The sequence below is a fragment of the Podarcis raffonei genome, chromosome 5 (genome assembly GCF_027172205.1).
Source record: "Podarcis raffonei isolate rPodRaf1 chromosome 5, rPodRaf1.pri, whole genome shotgun sequence".
NCBI classification, from domain to species: Eukaryota; Metazoa; Chordata; class Lepidosauria; order Squamata; family Lacertidae; genus Podarcis; species Podarcis raffonei.
In genome coordinates, this window is record NC_070606.1 from 47,570,298 (window position 1) to 47,592,002 (window position 21,705).

The 21,705-nt window shown below is 42.6% G+C and overlaps 1 protein-coding gene across 11 annotated transcripts in view; it reads right to left on the bottom strand.

Moving 5' to 3' along the window:
• The window catches only part of TACC2 (transforming acidic coiled-coil containing protein 2), a 161,921-nt gene that overhangs the window by 27,290 nt on the left and 112,926 nt on the right, over window positions 1–21,705 (bottom strand). For 10 of the 11 annotated variants that reach the window (XM_053389000.1, XM_053389001.1, XM_053389005.1 and 7 more), the window contains 7 exons: window positions 19,084–20,404; window positions 13,237–13,297; window positions 11,413–11,620; window positions 4,460–4,521; window positions 4,089–4,204; window positions 2,466–2,622; window positions 1,960–2,100 (listed from right to left, as the gene is read on the bottom strand). In XM_053389000.1, coding sequence (XP_053244975.1) covers window positions 1,960–2,100; window positions 2,466–2,622; window positions 4,089–4,204; window positions 4,460–4,521; window positions 11,413–11,620; window positions 13,237–13,297; window positions 19,084–20,404 — 2,066 coding nt within the window. The remainder of the gene's footprint in view (window positions 1–1,959; window positions 2,101–2,465; window positions 2,623–4,088; window positions 4,205–4,459; window positions 4,522–11,412; window positions 11,621–13,236; window positions 13,298–19,083; window positions 20,405–21,705) is intronic. The other variant, XM_053389003.1, reaches the window with a different exon arrangement.

Here is a 21,705-nt window from a genome sequence, read left to right on the forward strand (position 1 = left end):
TCTAGCTGTGCAAATCATTTCACAATAGCTTCACCCACACAAAGATTTACTTAGAAGCAAGTCCCACTGAGCTCAGTGACTTACTCCTAAGGAAGTGTGCACAGGATTCCAGCCTTAGAGAATCACCTTCAAGACTGACAGCATCATCTCACCAAGAGGTGAGCAACTGAGGCAGTTCTTGTTCCTGTGTGCGATCCTTTCTACTTGCCGTAATAAGTGAGTACTTAATTCTGCCTTGCTTTATCTTGATCTTCATTAAGAAAGTAGGCATTTAAGCCCAAAGCTAAGTGCATTTGTAGAACTGACATTTTAATTTGCATTGCAATTCCGCATGTTTGCAGTTCAAATTCAAAGGATACATTATAAACAGAAGGTGATATACAAATAAAGCATAGAAAGAGGAGGAAACACAAGACAGAAGTGTTCTCTGCGCATGTGTATTTCACAGTGCGCGCACTGAGCATTTCCCTACTCAAATGACTGTTCCTAATGTTTTGAGGATCGGTCGCCATGCCTTTGGCTTTACATGTACCCTCTTCCACATGTGTTTAGAACTTCACATGTGACACAGGAGTATACATAAGCATGCACTGCATGCATGATTCATCAATAAACAAAGGCAGGAGACAGACCAAATGGGATGGGATGTACACCTATATGGACATACATGCATACAGTTGTACCTTGGTTCTCGAACGCCCTCGTACACATACATTTTGGCTCCCAAATGCAAAAACCCAGAAGTGAGTGTTCTGGTTTTCAAACATTATTTGGAAGCCGAACATCCGACGCAGCTTCTGATTAAGTGCAGGAAGTTCCTGCAGCCAATCGGAAGCTGCGCTTGGTTTTTGAACGATTCCAGGAGTAGGAGTTCGACAACCAAGGTACCACTGTATACCCAGTTCACACACTGGTCTCTAAAAGAGGGGTGTGTACAGGTGTGTGGGTGTGTTATAGACTGTAAATTGGTCTGGAGGATATTATTTTTATCATCAGGGACATGACTGGTTCAAAGTCAGTTTCTGACAACTGAATCCTCAACACCACTTTGTGAAACCATTTGCCTCCTGCAAAACTGTCCCTCCCCCCGCCACTTGTGCATGTGTGATAACTTTAATGAAACTTGAAGGGCATGTGAGGATTTGCTTCTGGATCTTAACATTAAAATCATCATGAGGTTGCTGAATATTGTAAATTCTCACTTAATCATTTTTTTTATTGTACAGTAGCTTTGTGCAGGATTCTTAGGTAGTTTATCAGTCTCCTGACTTCTTGGAATGCCTGTTCAGACAATGCTACATCAGGATTATCTCCAGGGGACTTTAAATGAAGTGTGGCTGGCCAGAATGCTGTCTGCAGAGCACTGAAGTGTCCTGGAGGACTGATTTCTTTTTTTAAAGTTAGACGTGTCATTTATTATTATTAATAATAACAATAACAATCTTCCACTGCTCAATAATAATAATAATAATAATAATATCCAGTGGAATGCTTCATTGTTCTGCAAACAGTCTTCTGGTCAGTCACACTTTGCGGAGAAACCCCTGAAAATTGTCCTGATGTAATGCCATCCAAACAGGAAGTATAAGATGCTGGAAGATCGATAAGACAACTGTGAACCTGGCACAAAGCTACAAGGGGGAAAATAGTTAAAAGCAATAGTATACACCATTCAAACACCTGATAATGATTTTAAAGTAAGAGCCAAACCCCTGCATGCCATTCCACCCACACTAGCATTTCACCAAATTTCTCGTGCGGACTTTCATTTTCTTTTTGCCGATCCCTCACATGAATGGTTAAAATAATATCAACAGAAAAAAAATATTACCATAGCACAACTTCTCCTCGTAGGCTTGCAGAAGGTTTAAGCTGCACGTCCCTTTTCAGACAGGGACATTAGCCTTTTGCTGGCATTTACAAACACTGAAGGAACACTGACAGACTTCCATTACAAACCTGAAGTTTCTGAGCAAATATTGGGGGGTTCTTTTCTGCTAAGTCAGGCTCTAGATATTGAAGCTGATCACACACTGAAGGTGGATGAGATATCCTACTGAGAAGGGCATCAGCAGAGACAAAGGGGTCCTCGGGTGTGGTCTGAAGAGCAAGCAGGATACAGAACAGGTAACAAAAACTGGCAGAACCACTCACGGTTAAAGTCATGCACCAGCCTTCATATATGCTTAATCCCTAGGGAACTACCAACAAAATCTGTAGTAAATAATGCTTTCCTTCCACCATATTACAAGTGCCGGCATTTGCCCCCAAAAGAGAGCGAGAGTGAGAAAGAGTATATAACAAAAAGCTGAACATTTGCTGTGAGTTCTTGCAGAGAGAGAAACAATAAAAGTTAATATATCTTAAGCAATTAAACCCTTTTATATTTTAAAAGCGATGGCCTACTTGGATCTGCACTCAAACTACTTTGCCCGATATAGAGGGCATACAATCATCCAACTTACTATGTCAATGTTGTTTGGAGTGGGCTCCAGTTCTTTTGTTTTTGATTTGTCAGGTGGCTGTATTGATGTCTCTTGGCTCGCAGCCAGTGATCGTGAAGCTGGATGTTGTAATTTCACTCCAGAAGACAACTGGGCTTCAGTTTCTTCCAAGCTTGACCTGAGATACAATAAAGAACCATGCTTTCAGTTTGCTAGCAAAACCAATACATAGCATGATGGAGAGTTATGCCTACCTCACAGCCTATACTTTTGGCTCCCAGTACGTTTCCAAGCACAATTCAAAGTGTTGGTGCTGACCTTTAAAGCCCTAAATGGCCTCGGTCCTGTATACCTGAAGGAGCGTCTCCACCCCCATCGTTCAGCCCGGCCACTGAGATCCAGCGCCGAGGGCCTTCTGGTGGCTCCCTCATTGCGAGAAGTGAGGTTACAGGGAACAAGGCAGAGGGCCTTCTTGGTAGTGGCGCCTGCCCTGTAGAACACCCTCCCTTCAGATGTGAAGGAAATAAGCTATCTTTAAAAGACATCTGAAGGCAGCCCTGTTTAGGGAAGTTTTTAATATTTAATGCTGTACTGTTTTTAACACTCGATTGGGAGCCGCCCAGAGTGGCTGGGGAAACTCAGCTAGATGGGCGGGGTATAAATAATAAATTATTATTATTATGCATTAAATCACATTCTAATATGAAAGCTCTTATTAATAATAATTATTAATTCTTATTAATAATAGTAAACATCACATACAATGAAACAATTACTTGTGCAGGGTGGTTGTCACTGCTACATGGTCTGGTTCCACATGACACTGATGGATGACTACAGGTCAGGAATATGACCCCAGCAAATATATGGGGAACTGTAACACCGGCACAGAAGAACTATATTTATTTCTTTATAAAAACTATATATATCCTGCCTATCATCATAGCTGGCCTTGGGGCAGGTGAAAAGAATCCAGAAAACAATAATATAGAAGACATAGTCAAATCTACTCATATTTTTAGTGGGGTGGTTTGAGATGGATCTGCCCATTTTAGGATCTTATGCTATTCTTGTTTTAATACTGTGTTTTAACTTTTGTTTGGTGGCTGGGGCAACCCAGTCAGATGGTCAGGCTATAACTACTACTGCTGCTGCTGCTGCTGCTGCTGCTGCTGCTGCTACTATTAGTAGTAGTAGTAGTGCCCTGCCTCCACTATCAACAACAACAACAAGGTAGAGAATCATTGCTAGTAGCCTTTTATAACCTTATCCTCTATTAATTCATCTAATCCAGCCTTTCTCAACCTGTGGGTCCCCAGATGTTGTTGAACTACAACTCCCATCACTCCTAGCTAGCAAGGCCAGAGCTCAGGGATGATGGGAGTTGTAGTCCATCTGGGGACCCACAGGTTGAGAACCACTGAAAAGCCATCCAAGCTGATGGCCATGACTGCATCTTGTGGGATCACGTTCCATAGTTTCACTATACACTGTAAGAAGTAGTACTTTCTTTAATCTGTCCCAAATCTTCCAGTATTCAGCTTCATTGGCTGCTGTGTGCACCATCATGTCCACAAGAAGGCCTAGTTCTAGTTGTGATGATTACTACAAGTAATTATTCTTTTTGATAATGCAGTGAAGTACCCAGAACAAGGAGTTGTAGAGTCTGATAATCGGACTGGAGGAGACTTCACTGGACTCTCCTGCTGTGCATCAAACATAAGGTACAAAGATTGCTTTGTCTGAGCATCATCATCATCCTGCTGTCAGAAAGAAGAGAGAGAGAGAAAAATTACAGTGCATCTTCTATAAACCGAAGCTTTCAGCCCCCTCCATACCCCAAATGAAAAGTGATGAAGTGCTAAAATTTCTCTCCCAATTTTCAGTGATGCCTCAAAATAATTAAGAAATAAAACTCAAGTTGTTCAGTTTCCTTGAATTTACATGATCTATGAGACTGGGGTGACTGTGTTCATCTATGAGCTCATATAAGAAATCCACAAGTGGAAACTTACAGGTATGGAGGAACCAATCTTCTCCATATATTCTATTTCATAGGAATTGCCATACTCCAGATCTGCAATAAATCGAAAAGTGTGCTTGTTATGGTGGTGGAAGTACTCTCTGAGACAATAACAAAAGCCTAGAGGCTTGCCAGCTGATGCTTTCCTAATGAGCACAAAAATCAAAATTGGCAGATACAACTCAAAACATGCTGGGTATTGATCTTTGCCTGCATATCAATCAGAGCCCAATGGCACAAACAAGGATTATCCAAGTCGTTCATCATCTAGGTCCTAATGTTAGATATCTTCTCTTCATCCCCTGCTTTCTTCTTCTCTGAAATGGCCAAACACTTAGATTTTATTTGCCCAGAGTGCTCTTCCCCTCTCTTAAACCATTAAATTAACAATGATGTATACTTGATTGAACTTTCTGTTCTGTATGCTCAAACGGAAAATCATATTCACAAGCTGATGCATTCAAATTATGTCACTTCTATAAACTATGGGGCTTTTATCTAGGAATTGTGGTCCCTTTATTATTTCTCTCTTGACATGAAAATGACTGAAGTGATAGGCTGTGAACACTCTAACATGGCAAAGGACCACAGAACAGCCTGGCTGCCCTTAATTATTATGTAAGGAATAGGCTTTCATGTCCTTTCAAAGCAATGTTTTTAATATGTGCAATATATCAAATCTAATATATGGCATGCCATAAGACCCACATATTCAGCAGTGGGAGGAGAGGTGTGGGAAGGAAATATCTGACTGATGCATGGAAGCAGAGTGATTGTGCCAGGCTTAGAGCCACTTGTTACTTAACAATATGTACCAACCACAACTTCTTTATATTTCACTATGATCGTCATTTAAATGAGAACGTGCCAATTAAGATAGATTGTACATATATTTTGTTCTCAAGCATATATCTTTGGAAGCAGGAACACCTTAGAACAGTGGCAGATGGACTTCATAGTTGTGAGAGCTACTTCTCAGCCAACCTAAGTCCACCAACTAGAACAAGGTGCAAAATAGGAGCTCAAAAACAGTCAGGAATTACTTGCCTGATGGGTCAGAGCTACAGCAACTGCCCCAGACAACATCATATTCTGGTTACCAAGAAGGGGAGGGGGGAAGCAGTGGCAGGGTCAGGGCTGTGTGGACACACCGGTTTGGCTCTGCCATTGACCCACACAACCCTAATCTCACTGCTGCGTCAACCGTTCTCCTTCCAGTAAGTGGCAGAGACACTGCTGCTGGGAGGTTATTGTTGCTGCACTGCCATCACCAGGTGAATCACTCTTGGAAACAGTGTGCCTTACAGGACCCTCTCAGTCCAGCTGCACAAAAATCCACTCCTAGTTTTCTCCTATCTCAAAGTTTTCTTCATCTCAGGGAATAATTTAGAAGAGGGGTGAAAAAGTATTCTTGTGTTTGCAATCAGTAGTCAGAATCCTCACTGAACTACCACAAAAATCACACAGATCTACCTAACAGTAGATCTTGATCTACATTCTGCCCACTGGAGAACTACCAGTGCTATTAGGAACTTCAATTAAACACTTAAAAGGGCACAAAGTTAAGGATGAAGTACGCAGTGGGACAGCTGAAAGCACAAGGAGTTTGTTTAGCAAAATTACCGTATTTTTTGCTCCACAACACTCACTTTTTTCCTCCTAGAAAGTAAGGGGAAATGTCTGTGGTGTTGTGGAGCAAATGCCTACGGATGGCGGGGGGATCTGCTGCAGTCGTGAGCAGAGGCTCCATGGTTCCCCTTCCTTCCCTCCTCCGTGGCTCGCTTTGAAACAGCAAAGCGGGAGAAGAGCCGCTTAGTGGGGAGAAGAGAGGGACAGAGAGCCTGGTTACAAAGTACAGATCCACATGGAACCTCAGGATTTTTGCACTGGGTCACCCCAAATTCACCATCAGATCACATAGCATGTCCATGGCTACAGCTTGCACCAAAAAAATCACACACCCACTGTTGCCTGGGGCCGCAGTGGTGCAAAAACGTGGTTACAAAGCATGGATCCACATGGATCCTCAGGATTTTTGCATTGGGCTACCCCAAACTCACTGTCAGATCACATGTCTGTGGCCACAGCATGAACCACAAAAATCATACATCCACTGTTTCGTTTAGAATATATTTTTTATTTTTTTCCTCCTCTAAAAACTATGTGCGTGTTATGGTCGCGTGCGTGTTATAGAGCGAAAAATACGGTACATGTTTGGCAGCAGGTCTCAAATATGGATGAAAATGAGCCCTGTTCAGATGTTCATCATGGGACATGATTAAAAGAGGAGGAAAGAACTTGGAGGAGGGCACTAGCTCTGCTTCAAAAGCCATCTTCCTCCACATGTTCATTTCAGCCATATTAAGAATGCCTGAAGACGGTAGTCTTGTTTGGTGGTAAACATGGATCTAGGAAGCCCAGCTACTGCCAAACAAGCTTCAAGGCAATGGGGTGAGGACAAGCACGGGAAGGCTTCTTAAACATTACCTTGTCCGCCATTTCCTCTCTACAATGCTCAGCTTCTTGCCCCTCAAGTACAGTTTCTAGATGCTTGTTTGCCACAGTGAAGGCAAAGCTGATACATGGGAGATGAAGGGTGCAAAGGTGAAGAGCTAACCATTTCTCCTATGGATCTGCTGCTGAAAAACCCTGAAACCACACCATCACCCTACGACTTTTCAGCTGATCAGCAGAGACTGTCTTGCTGCATCCCGCTTTGAATTCCACAGCCTAATTCTAAAACAAGCAGCTAAAACCTGGGAGAGGAAGTCCCATTGTATATACGGTAAGCCCTTATAAGTAAATAATGGGCCTCAACAGTTTCCAGCCATTGTTTGGAAGCACATTTCCCAGAAATCAATGGGAATAACTTGTTTTAAGTTTAGAGCAGCAGTGAGGTTTGAACTGTGGTCTCCATTGCAAAAATTAAGCTTGCATATTCTCCTGCAAGTGAACAGAGTCAAGCATATCACTCTCTAAACACTATGGGGTTCCTTGCATCACAGAATCAGTTCCATACTGGATCTACAGGGGGTCATATTTATGGCGCAAAGACACCCTTAAACTGCAGATACACAGAACTATGGCTGGCATCCATCAGCAGACCAAATTTATTATTACTGTATTCATTTCTGAATACTTTCGTCACCATTCATGACACTATTTGTCACTTTGAAACACATGTTTGGGAAATCCAGATGCTGTACTATTTCATGCTTTCCCTAGAAACATTTGGTAAATTGCTTGCGTTGCCTCATGCAGGACGCTTCAGTTCTGTACTCGAGTTACAGAAAATCACACATGGCACAATTAATTGCACGCTCCTATAATTCCAACCCCTAATTTGCCCTGACCGTTCTTAGGTTTCTGCCTTTTAAAGGTTCACATACATAAACCAGGAGTGAAACGAAAGTCCCTGACGGATCTGTCCAACTTAAAATGACCAGGATTCATTCCCTTCCCCCAATGTGCATCAATGGCCAGCAACAAAACATCTGCTACATTAGAAGCACCAATGAAGATTTTGACCACAATCTAGCAGTACTGATTCGTATGTGGCATTCCATGGACACCACAGGTTTCCTGTTCTTATTTGTGAGCAGCAGAGCACTCCTTGTGCGAGGGGGAGAATCCTGCTTTGTGGTGCAATTTCCCTTTGCAGAAGGGAACAAGAAGCCATTGCATTCGGGGCTCTGGATCACATCCTTTGTCTGAAACTTCCACACATTCGATCACCAAGATGTTTCTGTTAATTAAAGGCCTTCCCTTCCATAATCTCATATAAATGTGCTAATTATGATATTTTGACGTGAGAAAATATGTCAGCTCCATACGCTCAACGAACGATGAAACATTTCCTGAAATGTTAAATGCCAACATGGCAGTGGTTAAAGCTTGAAAGATTCAGCATGGATTTTATCTCTCATGCAGAAATTCACACTTGATCTAATAATAAAATCCAGATAGCTGGCAAAGCTATCATGGTTTGGGGTGTGTGTATATGTGTGTGTGTGTGTCCAAATGTACAGGGATTTTAACATATAAAATAATGTTAAAAATTAAAAATGAGAGCAGATATTTCAAAAGCAACTTTAAGATCAAGACTAAAAAAGTCAAAACAGTTCTGAAATAAGCTGCAGGCGTGCTTAAGACTATTCCTTTTCTTTTCTTTAACAGCAGTCTTTTGGGGACCTCTTCTAATTGCCTCTGACATCTTGTTATCTGGAAGACACAGCTTTCACGCCCTCTTTGGGTATATACTATTATTACATCAGTTTCAGTCCTTGCGCTATCTCACAGTAGATGCATAAATCATCTCTTCTGGGTTTGGGGTTGATGAGTATTTCATCTTACTCAATTCCAGAATCAATTTGGCAATTCCTAGCTCTGAAAATAAATAAATGGTGCACCCTATTATAGAAATGGCTCGGGATTCGCAGAAGTGTCAAATGCTTAATTATCCTGAGTAGCCAGATAAGAAGAATTCTAGTGGATTAGCAAATAAACAAACAAGGTGACAAGTGTCATACTCAGTTCATGACAAGTGCCTATTGAAGGTAGCCTTTGATATCAGAAAGATATTCAAAGAAAAATCACAGGTGGTGCAAGTGATAGTCGCAGAAAGAATCCTTTAATTACTCTGAAAACTCTCACTGTAGCATGAAGAGGAGTCCAGAGGGAAAGTGTGATTATATTTAAATGATCCCAACAGAGGAAACATTATTTGCTGTAATTAACAGGTAATCTGGGCCACATGTTACCCTGTAGACACAAGAGGCAGGAAAATTAGTATGCAGAGACACTCTGGGTGCCAGTCTGTTTTGAGTTCAAATCTTGTGTTAAATCATTCTAATTATGATTATAATAATCTATTTTTCTTTAAGGAAGAACTTGCATTCTTTCTTTCCTTATTCTGACAATATTTTAAATTACAACTTGAGTATAAGCACCCCAGCCTACACTCATTTTATTCATCACAGTTACATCCTTCCTTTCTTCCAGGGAGCTCAAGGTGGTACGTGGTTCCTTTTCCCCATAACCATATAATGCCCCATAACGGCTCTGGGAAGTGACTGGACCAAGGTGACCTAGAGAGCTTCACAGCTGAGTGGGGATTTGAATCTGTCTCCCTGATCCTGGTCTGACACACAAGCCACTATATCACACTGACTTTCCTTGAGAGACCAAGAGTACAGCAGCTGTGAAGGGAACAGCTGGGTGAGACAAACAGGGACTGGAGGATGCCTGAGGTTACAGCCTCAGTTGCAAGCCAGATATATCAGAGGGAATTTACAAGTGCTGCATGTTACAACAGTGACTCTGTGATGGGAAGGGTCTTTTCCACTCACTGGAGTTGAGCAGCCACCAGGCAAAATCTGAAGTTAAGGTACCACTATGGGGTCCTGAGGGCTCTCAGGGTGGGTGTGTATGTTATTGGGATTAAGAAATCTGACAAAAGAGCAGGGCCTTCTTCATGGTAGCACACTCCTTACAGGACCAATTAGTAAGGCAGCTGATCAGGATTAAGCCTTTCAAAAATTAATTAAAACTGATTTTCTTCCAGAAGGTATTTTGGCTGTGTGGAAGAGATACTTTCAAGGCTGTTGTTAAAATAATTTCTTAATACTGTTTTCGACTAGCGTTATAAAATGACCTTAGTTAGTTTTATTCTTCTATTATACTTTCATGGGCTGCTCTGGGGACCCTTCAGAGCCAAAGACTGTGGTAGAAATGTAAGAAACAAAACCAAAACACAGTGAATTGTAGCTAAACACACTGAATTGTAAAGAAACAAAACCTGCCCTATTCATAGAAAAGACAGCTGAGTTTATCAAAATACTACCTACAGCAGCCTTTGTCCACCTGGTGCCCTCCACATGGCTGGGGCTGATGGGAATTTCAGTCAAAAGCATCTGGGAGGGCACCAGGTTGGAAAAGCCTGATCTGCAGATATATGTCTATGTTTATCTATGTGAATGGTGCCTTAACTCAGTCAATCTTACGTTGTTTTACAGGGCAGAGGCAACCCCCCCAATACTATACCTGTTATTATCCAGCAAAAAACAACAACCCCATTTTGTCAAACTGTTCAGTGTGTATTTCATAAGGCAGGGATCATGCAGACACACAGAGAACCAGTAACTGACACTAATATTTTGAGAAGCATAAAGTTATGAGTAAAGAGAACTGCAAAACACGAGCTGCGTTTATTGTCCCAGTGATCACAACATAAAGATTCATGTTAAGTAAGTTAAGCACAAATTTATATGTCCCTCTTAATTATGAGCTAATTGGGTTAAATGCACTGTGTATATCTGGTTAAAGACTATCAGGGCTTCCACAATGCTTAGATCCTACCAACATTTTCATCATAATCTTATGGCAGTACTCTGCACATGAAATGCTGCATGGTTAACCCTAATACCCCCAAGCTTACATAGTGCATGAGGGAACAAGCGCTGTTAAATCTTTTCTCCCTCTTGTACTATCTTCCAAACACATTTTTAATATGTCCGACGACTGATGCTTACAAGCAGTAGCTAAAGAAATCCCAAGAGCCGGGCCAATTAATGGAGCAGCAATATAAAAAGCAGAATGTGAATGTGGGAGCTCCAACAATGGTGCAGGAAACTGCCTAGAAATAAAAGATTTCATACAATCTCTACCAAAGCTAATTACAGTTTGTTACTGACGGCAGGAGTTTTCTGGATCACCTCCAAACATCCCTATGCGGAAACCATATCAGGCAAACAAAGCACTTAAATAGAAGCGAGGCAGTGAATTAAGCTAGATATGCTGGAAGACAACATTAAATGGGATCATTCAACCTGCACTTGAGCAAAGGTAATCAAAAGGCACATTTGCTTCCTTCATCGCTCTCCACATCTGTTTGTTTTCCCCATCTTAAGGAGGGGAAATTGATTCCACCTCTTTCTGCCAGCTTACCTTCTGTGGGAGAGCTGAACTTGGTTTCATTTACAAAAGTCGACAGATCCGAAGGCTGGGGATAATCCTGCTTGTCAGAATCTAGATCCACTGTCATGCAAGTCCATTTCTGGTTGCCCACTGAAGAGGCCAGTTTCTCTTCATCTGTTGCATGAACCACAGTGGATACAACAGAGGGTGTTTCGGTTGTAGGCAGTGGCGTAGAGTCCTGAGAGTAGGGGGAAGAAATGTTAAATAACTATTGTGCTGTAAAGAAAGAAACAATTGTCTCTCCTCTTGTATCTGGCTTCCTTTTACTTTCTTTTTAACTACTTATTCAAGCTTCATAAAGCCTAAGACAGTGATGGTCCCAAAACAGCTGGAGGGCCAAGTTTGGCCATCACTGGCCTAGGATTTCAGCCCTTAAGACACTGTAGTATGGACAGAGCCAGCTCAAGATATTTTGCTGCCTGAAGGACAAGATGGTGTCACCTCCTTGTTCCATATACAGAAGCCAAATGGAGTCGAAGTTGAATCCTAATTCAACACAGCTGATGGGAGAGTGCCCTCCGTTAGTACCTGACATAGCAGGCTAATTTAGAGAAGCAAGAACATGCTGTACAACATATACAGCTCTGTCCTCAAACACAGGCCAGGGGGTCTTAGAAGGAACAGCAGGAGGGAGGTCCACTATTGCCACTATCATATGCTGCCTGAGACAGTTGTCTCACCTTGTCTAATGGTAGGGCCACTCCAGGCAACAAATATGAATAGACCTTGTTCTCTTACAGATATCTGAGAATCATTGCTTCAATAAATGCTAGGATAAATGACAGGTGAGATGAAGTGGGGCATCATTTGTTTTTGTGATTAGTTCAACTATGTTATCTAGTGAAGAATTCAATTCTACACAAACTTACTTTTTTAAAAAAAAAACTATTGTTTTAGACCGCTCTGTACACAGAAGTGTGGTAGTACCCCTTGTAAAAGAACAGGGTTGATGCTGCCCCCAATAAGGGAATTTTGCTATGCCACAGAACATTCTCACAGTTTGTGGTGGCATTGCAATACCTGCTTTAAGAAACAAATTGCGTTACAAGTCATGACAAGTCCATCAGCTGACTGTGTGAATCATGACCAAGGGCTCAGCAACAGAAGAACTAGGGCAATATGCAATCGCTATTGGGGCACTGAAGAACTTTGGAAATCTGTCTCTCTGTCAAACACTATTTCCATTTAATTGATGACATTTCCAAATGATCTAGTCTGCTTGGGATTCCCCACTCTTTATGGCATCAGGTGTCTTTTGGCTTTATGGTACTAAATAAGGAAAGATGCCTTGCAATCTAGCTCCCCTGCATTTGCTTTTCTTTTAGACTGCTTTTCTATAATATATTTATTTTTTAATTTGGTCTCTGGAGATGTTCAGCCTTGCTATGCCATTAAGCAAGCTAATCTGCAAATCATTTGCATTTCTTCCCCTTAAATGCATTCATGTTTACAAGATTTTAAATGTCTTTTTTTCAAGTTTATCAGAGCAAAATCAACTGTACCAGAATCTATTTCATTTGTTTTTCATTTTTGCTTTGAATACCTATGCTTGAAGTGTTCAAAAGCTTGGATTACAGGTTTTGACCGCTAATAGTTTCAGCAAAAAAAATGTGTATTTCTATTTTGTTATCAAAAAATTATATTAGATCTGTGATTTTACTTGAAATTGGTTTACTATCCCTACTGAATGAGTCCCCAAAAGATAATTGGTTGCCGGACAGTTATCAGGAATTTGCACTGGACCAGTGTCAACAAAAAACCATTTAAACAAAAAAGCTTGTCAGTACTCTTTACCTGTGAAGGTGCATCAGACAGCGGAGATCTTTTTGGTGACTTTTTCACCCTAAAAGTATCACTGGAAAGAAAATGGAAATTTTGAGTATGGGGAGCTGTGGAAAACCAAGAGTGTAAGAACAGTGCAGAGCTAAATAAAATACCACCATGTAAAACTTTCCTGCTTCAGAAAGCTTAAGCATTCAAGCATCAAGGAGGAGCATGCCACGGCCCTCACTTTTGTGTCATGCACTTTTGGATTAGCCCACAGCATTGTGAGCCAAACATTGCTTCATAAAATGTTGAAATAATGGAAACAGGAGCCTTCAATTACAGCAGTAAGAATTCGTGATTTTCCAACAGAGCAATTCTGCAAAACCTGGGCCAACACTTACAATTTGATGAAATAGCAATGGATTAATTTGCATCAGCATCCTGTGCTAGCAAACATACAACTAGTTCTTTTCTTAAAAAACAAACAAAACAAAACTATCTATCACCCATTCTCTGTCTTCCTTAGTTTTGTCCCTAAATCAATCTGGCCAGAGTTCACTTTTATTCCCACTTAACAGATGAGGAAACTGAGGCTGTGAAATACTGAAGGCCATGCAATTTGGTCGTGACAAAGATGAGACAATATCAAGTCTATATAAAATATCAACTCGCCAACCCTGGCTGTCACGGATATTTATTTATGAATCCCTTTTTATAGCTGGCAATGTTTTCCTTCACTAAAAACCTCGACTATAATAAATATACATATCTAATTTACCTGCTGGAATAACATGTTGTTTCAGCCTGAAACAACTAACTGTGTCACCTTACTCATCTTCCTTTAGCAGGCACTACACACATAAGCTTATGAAGAGGATAGTCCTAGACAGAGCCTAATCTTTCAAGTGAAGACAGTGTTTAAGATTCAGGTTTTAAGGCCAGCTTTTGTAACAGGAAGAGAAAAGAAGGGAAATTAACCAAGTACTATAGAATGGTCATACATACATCACTGGCTGAGCAAAACTCAGCTATGTCCCACTTAGTGGCAAGGCAAGAGTCTACCTGGTTGTACATGACACACACTGAATAGCTGTGCATTACTTATAAAAACATATTTACTACACCCCTTCACTGTCACAGAAAGCAAACAAAAAACAAACACCACCCATTGTTCTTCATCTTTAAAAAGTGTGAATGTGCAACAAATGCAAAAAGTGTGATTTGCCATGGCTCCATGGATCAAGGCAAGTCACTGTGGTGGATAAGTGCCAGAATCCAACCCCCGGCCTTATTTGCAAAGCTGTGACATGCCATTTGAGGCCTGCTAACTACACAAATAAAAATTTTAATAATTAAACTGGAAATATGAAACTGGGGGGGTGTTATTTAATCATGAGTTTATTTAACAGGAATAATTGTTTTGTTCAAGCTTATCCACAAACATGCAGCTTCCCTTTCATGTAACAAATGTGATGCAAACTGGTAAAACAGTTTAAAACAGTTTAATTGATTCTGAAGCTATGATGGCCAGCGATACCAAAGGAAACCCACAACCCAAATTAGCAGAAATGAAATGAAATGAGGCATTCCTGTCCATAACAAGCACATTTAGGGTTAAAATTACTTACAACAGAGAACAAACAGACATCACATCTTCAACCATCCTAAGACAAGTAAGACAAAAGAGAGAGACAGACAGACAGAAGGAACTGACTGACACAAAGGAGACACTCCATTAATTGCATTTGTGGAAAATCACCACGGGTTGTTTCTGCTTCAGGAAACCCACACCTTGTCCTAAAACACTGGTAGCAAACCTTCCAAGGTCATAGATGAAATCAGGTGAACTAAAACACCCTGTTAAAATGCTTAAATCTGATCAATGAGACTTGCTGTTCTTGGATTATGCCCAACATCTTTATCCAGGGGTGGGGAGAGAATTAGAGAGAGTGTGTGTCTTTCCCCTCTAATCCAAATGCTTTCTTCTTCCATAAAAGCTACTTTTCAAAGCTGATGTCTATCCCTGCCACTTCAAACACTAGCAGTGGGTTACCTTCACGTGGTTCTGGGTGGCTTAGCTTAATTGCACGGGATGCATAAATGAGAAAGGGCACTGATTAAGTTTCAGGGAAAACAAATCATGGTACTTTGTTGCCATTGACATAGACAAGCTATACTTGTAGAAAGCTACAAAAGGGTGACAGTTGCAGTCACTTGTAACTTTCTTTTGAGCAGAGCATTCAGAGGGTGTGGGAGATGCCTATAGGCTGCTTTCTCCCCTCCGCTCAAGATTATCAGAAATGCTTTTCCTCATGCAGGAAGCAAGGAAGCTGGGGTGAGAATTTTGAATTGGGAAAAAATTGCGTGGGGAATTAAGCAGATACACCTCCACTGCTGCTCCACTTAGGATTGCAACTTCCTGTGGCTATTTCCCCTTTTAAAAAAAGAACCCATTAACAGGAAGTTGCACACAAATGAGAATTTACTTAACCCTGCATTTAAAATATATACACACACAACACACATCTACAAACGTCCTTATGAATCAGAGATAGGGAATCTGTGGGCCCTCCAGATGTTGCAGGATGGCACCTCTCATCATTGTTGACCAATGGCCATGCTTCCTAAGGCTGGTGGAATCCTGCTACACCTAGAGGTTCTCATCCCTGTTCTAAATCTTCATAAGCCTTAGCTACTGTGGAATTTGAAATCTTGACAGCTCAACTTAAAAACACACACACACACAAAAAACCAACTACTGCATTTTTTGTGTGACAAAAGGTGTGAAAATACAGCTTTACTCTCCTCAGCACTTGTCAGCCTGAATACCATCTCTTTTCAGCAAGATGATTTTGAAAGCTGACACCACTCACATCAAAACATATGTCCCCTGAGATGCTTCCCTGCCATCAAACAGCTTCCTAAGACAGATCTAAAATGGGGCACTGTTTTTGAAGCTAGATCAGCCTAGATGCTTTAAATTTTGGATAAAGGCCACTGGATCAACTGTTTAAAATGTTTGAATACTTAAAGTAGAAAGATACATGTAATATGTCCTCAACAGCAATTGGTTGATCCCTTAACATTTCTTTTCTTTTCTTTTCTTTTAACAGTAAATGTAAATAGAGCGTATTTCACTTTAACTCCAACTGCTGTGTCCAAGAATGATGGACAAAAATCAGTGAAATATGATATGCACATATACTTTTATCTTGATTTAGCTACAGTTCTGGCATACTTGCAAATTGATGGTTTACCTATTTTAGTTAACAGCTTCCTGTCTTATTTTTCCTGTTTAAACTGGACAAAGATTGCAATGAATTCTTCAATATCTCTTATGAGACACAGCTTGCAAACTTCTCATTCACAAACATACATGACTTTGCAGAGTGATCAAGCAAGGTTTTGTTTGGCTGCAAATCCTCCTCAGTGCTGTTAGCAGGAGGCAAATCTTGGTGAAACTAACTAAAACACATAGGTTAACCCTTTGGAAATGTAAAATGTCACAAAACATAAGCTATTGTATATTTTGCATACTGTGTGTAAGAATAGAAGCTTAGTGTCACAGTGGGATTCTGTAAGCAACAAAAAATATTGATAGACCCATCTCCTCACAGAGGCAGTATGAGGTTAGCAACATCAAATCTCCTAGCTGTTAACACCAGTGAACTAGTCTGACATTTGGCTTTTATTTGGGAGTCAGGGATTACTTCCTGGTCCATTCTTGTCTACTGCTGTATGGCAGCTTCAATGGCTAGTCTCCCTGTAGTTCTCTCTTTTGGACAAAGCCGAACACTGTAATGTCAGGTAAATCCACACTCAAGATCCCTCAGGTCACCAATTCAAGACCCACTGTGGAACAATTGTTCAAGCCCCTCTAAGGAACTGTAATAGCTACAACATTCAAGGTGTGTGGAGCTACGGAAAAGAATTCAAAAGAAAGGTTGGGGTGTCCCAGAAAGGGTGCCATTTATCTTGCAAGACCCTGGAAATAGAAACCTTAAAGAAGCTGTAGTCTTGAGAAAACAATAGGTTGCTCTCAAAACTGTCTAACACTTCTAGTAGGATGCACAGCTGTCTCTACGGTGGACTCAAATGGGAAAATGAGCTAAGAATGGTCACATAGCATGGTCTGTTGCAGTAACCAACTATATGAAAGCTAATGAGGAATATAGGGAATCTGGTCACGGTCTGGGTAGGAGATTTCCCCAATGTACCCCGTCTTAAGTTCCAAGATGGAAGAAAGGTGAAGCATAAATGAAGTAAGAGTTAAAGAAGGTCTCACCCATAATCACACCTTGTATCTTGTAGAATAGCCTTGTACCATTAAAGAAATCACATTCTTATCATGCTCTCCACTTTACCAAGCCCAAACATATACCATCCCAAAATATTACACAGGCTTTATTTTGACAACCAGAGAACGTTTTGTGCCTGAGGAGTTTCAGGGAATTCAAGGTACTTTTGAAATGTCATAATGTTTGATGCACAAGACCCTGCACACTCCATCATCTTCAAAAATCAAGGTTGCAGTCCTTTACACACTTAATCCCATTGACCTCAACAAGGCTTTCTGCCCATTCACATTAAACCATAGTTTAAACTAAACCATGGTTTAAAAATGTGATGTCCAAACTAGCTATTTCTCTTGCCAAACACACTATAATACAAATGTAATCACCAAAATGTTACCAACAGTTTCATATTTCATTAATAAAGGTAAAATCCCCATCTGAAACAATATCCTACAGTCTGAAGTGAAACCTCCAGGAAGTATTCCTTCAAACCACTAACCCAAGAGTAGCTCTACTTAAAGAATGGCATGAACTTGCAAAACAGAATAAACTCACTTCAATCGCATTTGTGGTTTCTTGGTTAAACGATACATCTCCACACAATATGCCAGCCACTAAAACAAGCAGAACTACTCTGGAGAGAGACCGTGTTTTGATTATGTGAACAGCTTCCTTCAAGTTCAGTTCTGCATAAATTTTATCCACATGATTTAAGGCTTTACAGATTAGCCCTTAATCCTGAGAACAGTTCTTATTATTCCACTGAATTGATAAGCTGTATCACATACCACTGCCACATGCAATCTGGAAGAAAAGTATATGTATTTTATGAAAAATTATTTGAAGGTCTTTGCTGAGCATGATGGGATTCTGGAAGAAAACTGTCTGAAAGGTATTGAAATTATCTCAGCTTTAACTGCAGGTCTGAGTACCCATCATTCATTTAAATGGAAACAATTTCTGCCAGACACCTTAAATCTCATTGGACGCAGACATAGTTAAGGAGACAACCGTTCTCTGAAGTGGAACACCTTACACATTTGGCAAAATTAAAGCCTCATTTCTACATGCTGTGCAATGAACAGGGGTTGAGTTGCCAAGCCTTATGAAAGCCAATAGAGGAAGACCATAAAACAAAAGAGAACAAAATTGTAATGCTTCCAACACCAAAGATTGCTAGAGAAGGAAGCGCTGAAGTAGCAATGAAAATAGTTCATCACTAGTTTTGTTCTCTTGTAATATACTCACAACACAACATGCTGCATAAATGTAAATACAGTCATACCTTGGAAGTCGAACGGAATCTGTTCCAGAAGTCCGTTCGACTTCCAAAACACTTGGAAACCAAAGCACAGCTTCTGATTGGTTGTAGGAAGCTCCTGTCAGACGTTCGGCTTCCAAAAGAACGTTCAAAAACCAGAACACACACTTCCGGGTTTTGACCGTTCAGGAGCCAATTTGTTTGGGAGCCAAGGCATTTGGGATCCAAGGTACGACTGTATAAGAAAGTGTAGAAGCACTATCATTTTGGCGGGTGGGATCTTATACTGCATATTAATTTTTCTACATTCTGACTTACGTCTTGAGTGGGGTCTTCTTCTTTTTTGCTGGTTTATTTAAGCTGTCCCCTTCCGTTCCATTGATCTCGCTGGCATTAGCTGGTATCTCAAAGGAGGCTGGAGACTTTGTGGGAGAGCTAGCTACCTTCAAGGAAGGCTTGAAAGGGTCAATAGAGTCCTCACACACATCTGGATTGAAACTGTACGCCGCTGTTGTTTGCTGAGGCAATTTAGGAGAGTCTTGCATTTTGCAAGTGGAAGAAAACGGGTTGAAGTTGGGATCATCCCATTTGTCGATATCAAAAGTATAAGAGCCTTTGGGAACAGGAATCTCATTTGGATCCACAGGGGCCTTGGTTGGGGTGGTGGGGGCATTGTCAAGTTTCTCCCCAGCCTTTTTAGTCTTTGGCCTCCTCAGTGGCATTTTGGCACCAGGCTTTTTGCCCACTTTTTTGGGCAGAGGCGAGCCTTCGTGTTGCTCTTCGCCGCTGCCTTTCTCCTCAGAATAATCGAATTCCAGCCTCACAGATAAGCCTTTCACTGGAGGATCTTCCTGTCCCCCAGTGTCTGATGGGGTCACCTCCACAGCTTCCGGTGCCGTCGTAAGAGGTGGAGGTTTCTTGCTAGCAGGAGGAGAGTCCTGTATTTTGCTGTCTCCAGCACCAAATGTGCTAATCTCATCAACGTTAGTTGGGTCAAACGGACAAGCTGCTGCCTGGGCCTCAGAGGGCTCCTCTTTTTCAGCAGCAGTTTGGACAGGCTCTGGGCACTCAAGTTCTGTCGGCCCCAACCTCTCCTCAGACACTTTTTCTTCACTTGAGGCAACAGAATCTTGGTTGATGTCAGATGATTCTGGCTCTTTCACCGGTGGGACATCTGGAGGTTTTTTGGCCAATGGTTTTTTCTTTAAGGAAGCTGGCCTAGGCTTCTTTGTGCGCTTAAGAGTACTGGAAGCACTGCTTGAACCGGTACAAAACGTATCTGTTGCTGAACCTGCTGCCTCGCTATTGCCAAGAAAAGATGATCCATCAAAATCACCAGCTTGCAAGCTAAGGGACCGAGACAAAGTCGACCTGGAAATTGGAACGGAGTCTGTGGATTTTCTTCGAACATGTGACTTGGTGTCACAACTTCTTGTGTCCAGAGAGCTGGAGTCAGCAGTTTGCAAAGAATCTGCAACCTCGATACTATCAAAGTCTAAGTTGTAAGTCCCGCTACTAGCGATGGGCTTGTCCTCATCAAAAACAGTAGAAAATGAGTGGGGAGGAGGATGGAATGGGCTTTCTTCGACCGATTCGCTATGTGAAACATCAGCTACTGAGACTGTATCCGAACAAAACCCTAGGGGGGGAAAGGAGAAAGTGATCCGTCAGGAAGGTCTAACTTCAAATAGCTATTGGGTGGGTACACTATTATCTCTACACAATCATATATTGTAGCTGCACCTCCATGGGCAGAAACAATTACATTTCTACTTCCATTCTACCACCAAGCAGAAAATAGGACATAAAGAACAAATTGCTAATGGTGATTACTAGCTGTCAGCATTTGAACACCCAGAGGATAAGATGCCCAAGTTTTCCCTTCAACACTCTGGCAATTATTTTACTCTGCATGGGGTCCAATGAAGCCCACTGGACCCCATGCAGGGCAAAGCCAGAAGAGTATTAACAACTTATTTCAATATTCCAGTAAGCAATTGTGGTTATGTGAATATAGCTGCAGATTACCGTATTTTTCGTTCTATAGGGCGCACCGGCCCATAGGACGCACCTCGTTTTTTGGGGGGGGGGAAATGAATAAAAAAAATTTATTCCCCCCCCAGCCCCGGCTGCCGCCCCAAGCCTTGCGCGCCCGTCGGGACCTCCCGCCGGGCGCGCAAGGCTTGCAGCCTGTCGCCCCAAGCACGGAGAGCCCTCCGGAGGCCTCCCCGTGCTTCGGGCGACAGGCTGCCGCCCCAAGCCTCGCGCGCCCGTCGGGACCTCCCGCCGGGCGCGCAAGGCTTGCAGACACTCGCCCGAAGCACGGAGAGCCCTCGGGGGGGCTCCCCGTGCTTCGGGTGACAGGCTGCCGCCCCAAGCCTTGCGCGCCCGTCGGGACCTCCCGCCGGGCGCGCAAGGCTTGCAGCCTGTCGCCCCAAGCACGGAGAGCCCTCCGGAGGCCTCCCCGTGCTTCGGGCGACAGGCTGCCGCCCCAAGCCTCGCGCGCCTGTCGGGACCTCCCGCCGGGCGCGCAAGGCTTGCAGACACTCGCCCGAAGCACGGAGAGCCCTCGGGGGGCTCCCCGTGCTTCGGGTGACAGGCTGCCGCCCCAAGCCTCGCGCGCCCGTCGGGACCTCCCGCCGGGCGCGCAAGGCTTGCAGACACTCGCCCGAAGCACGGAGAGCCCTGGGGGGGCTCCCCGTGCTTCGGGTGACAGGCTGCCGCCCCAAGCCTCGCGCGCCCGTCGGGACCTCCCGCCGGGCGCGCAAGGCTTGCAGACACTCGCCCGAAGCACGGAGAGCCCTCCGGAGGCCTCCCCGTGCTTCGGGCGACAGGCTGCCGCCCCAAGCCTCGCGCGCCCGTCGGGACCTCCCGCCGGGCGTGCAAGGCTTGCAGACACTCGCCCGAAGCACGGAGAGCCCTCGGGGGGCTCCCCGTGCT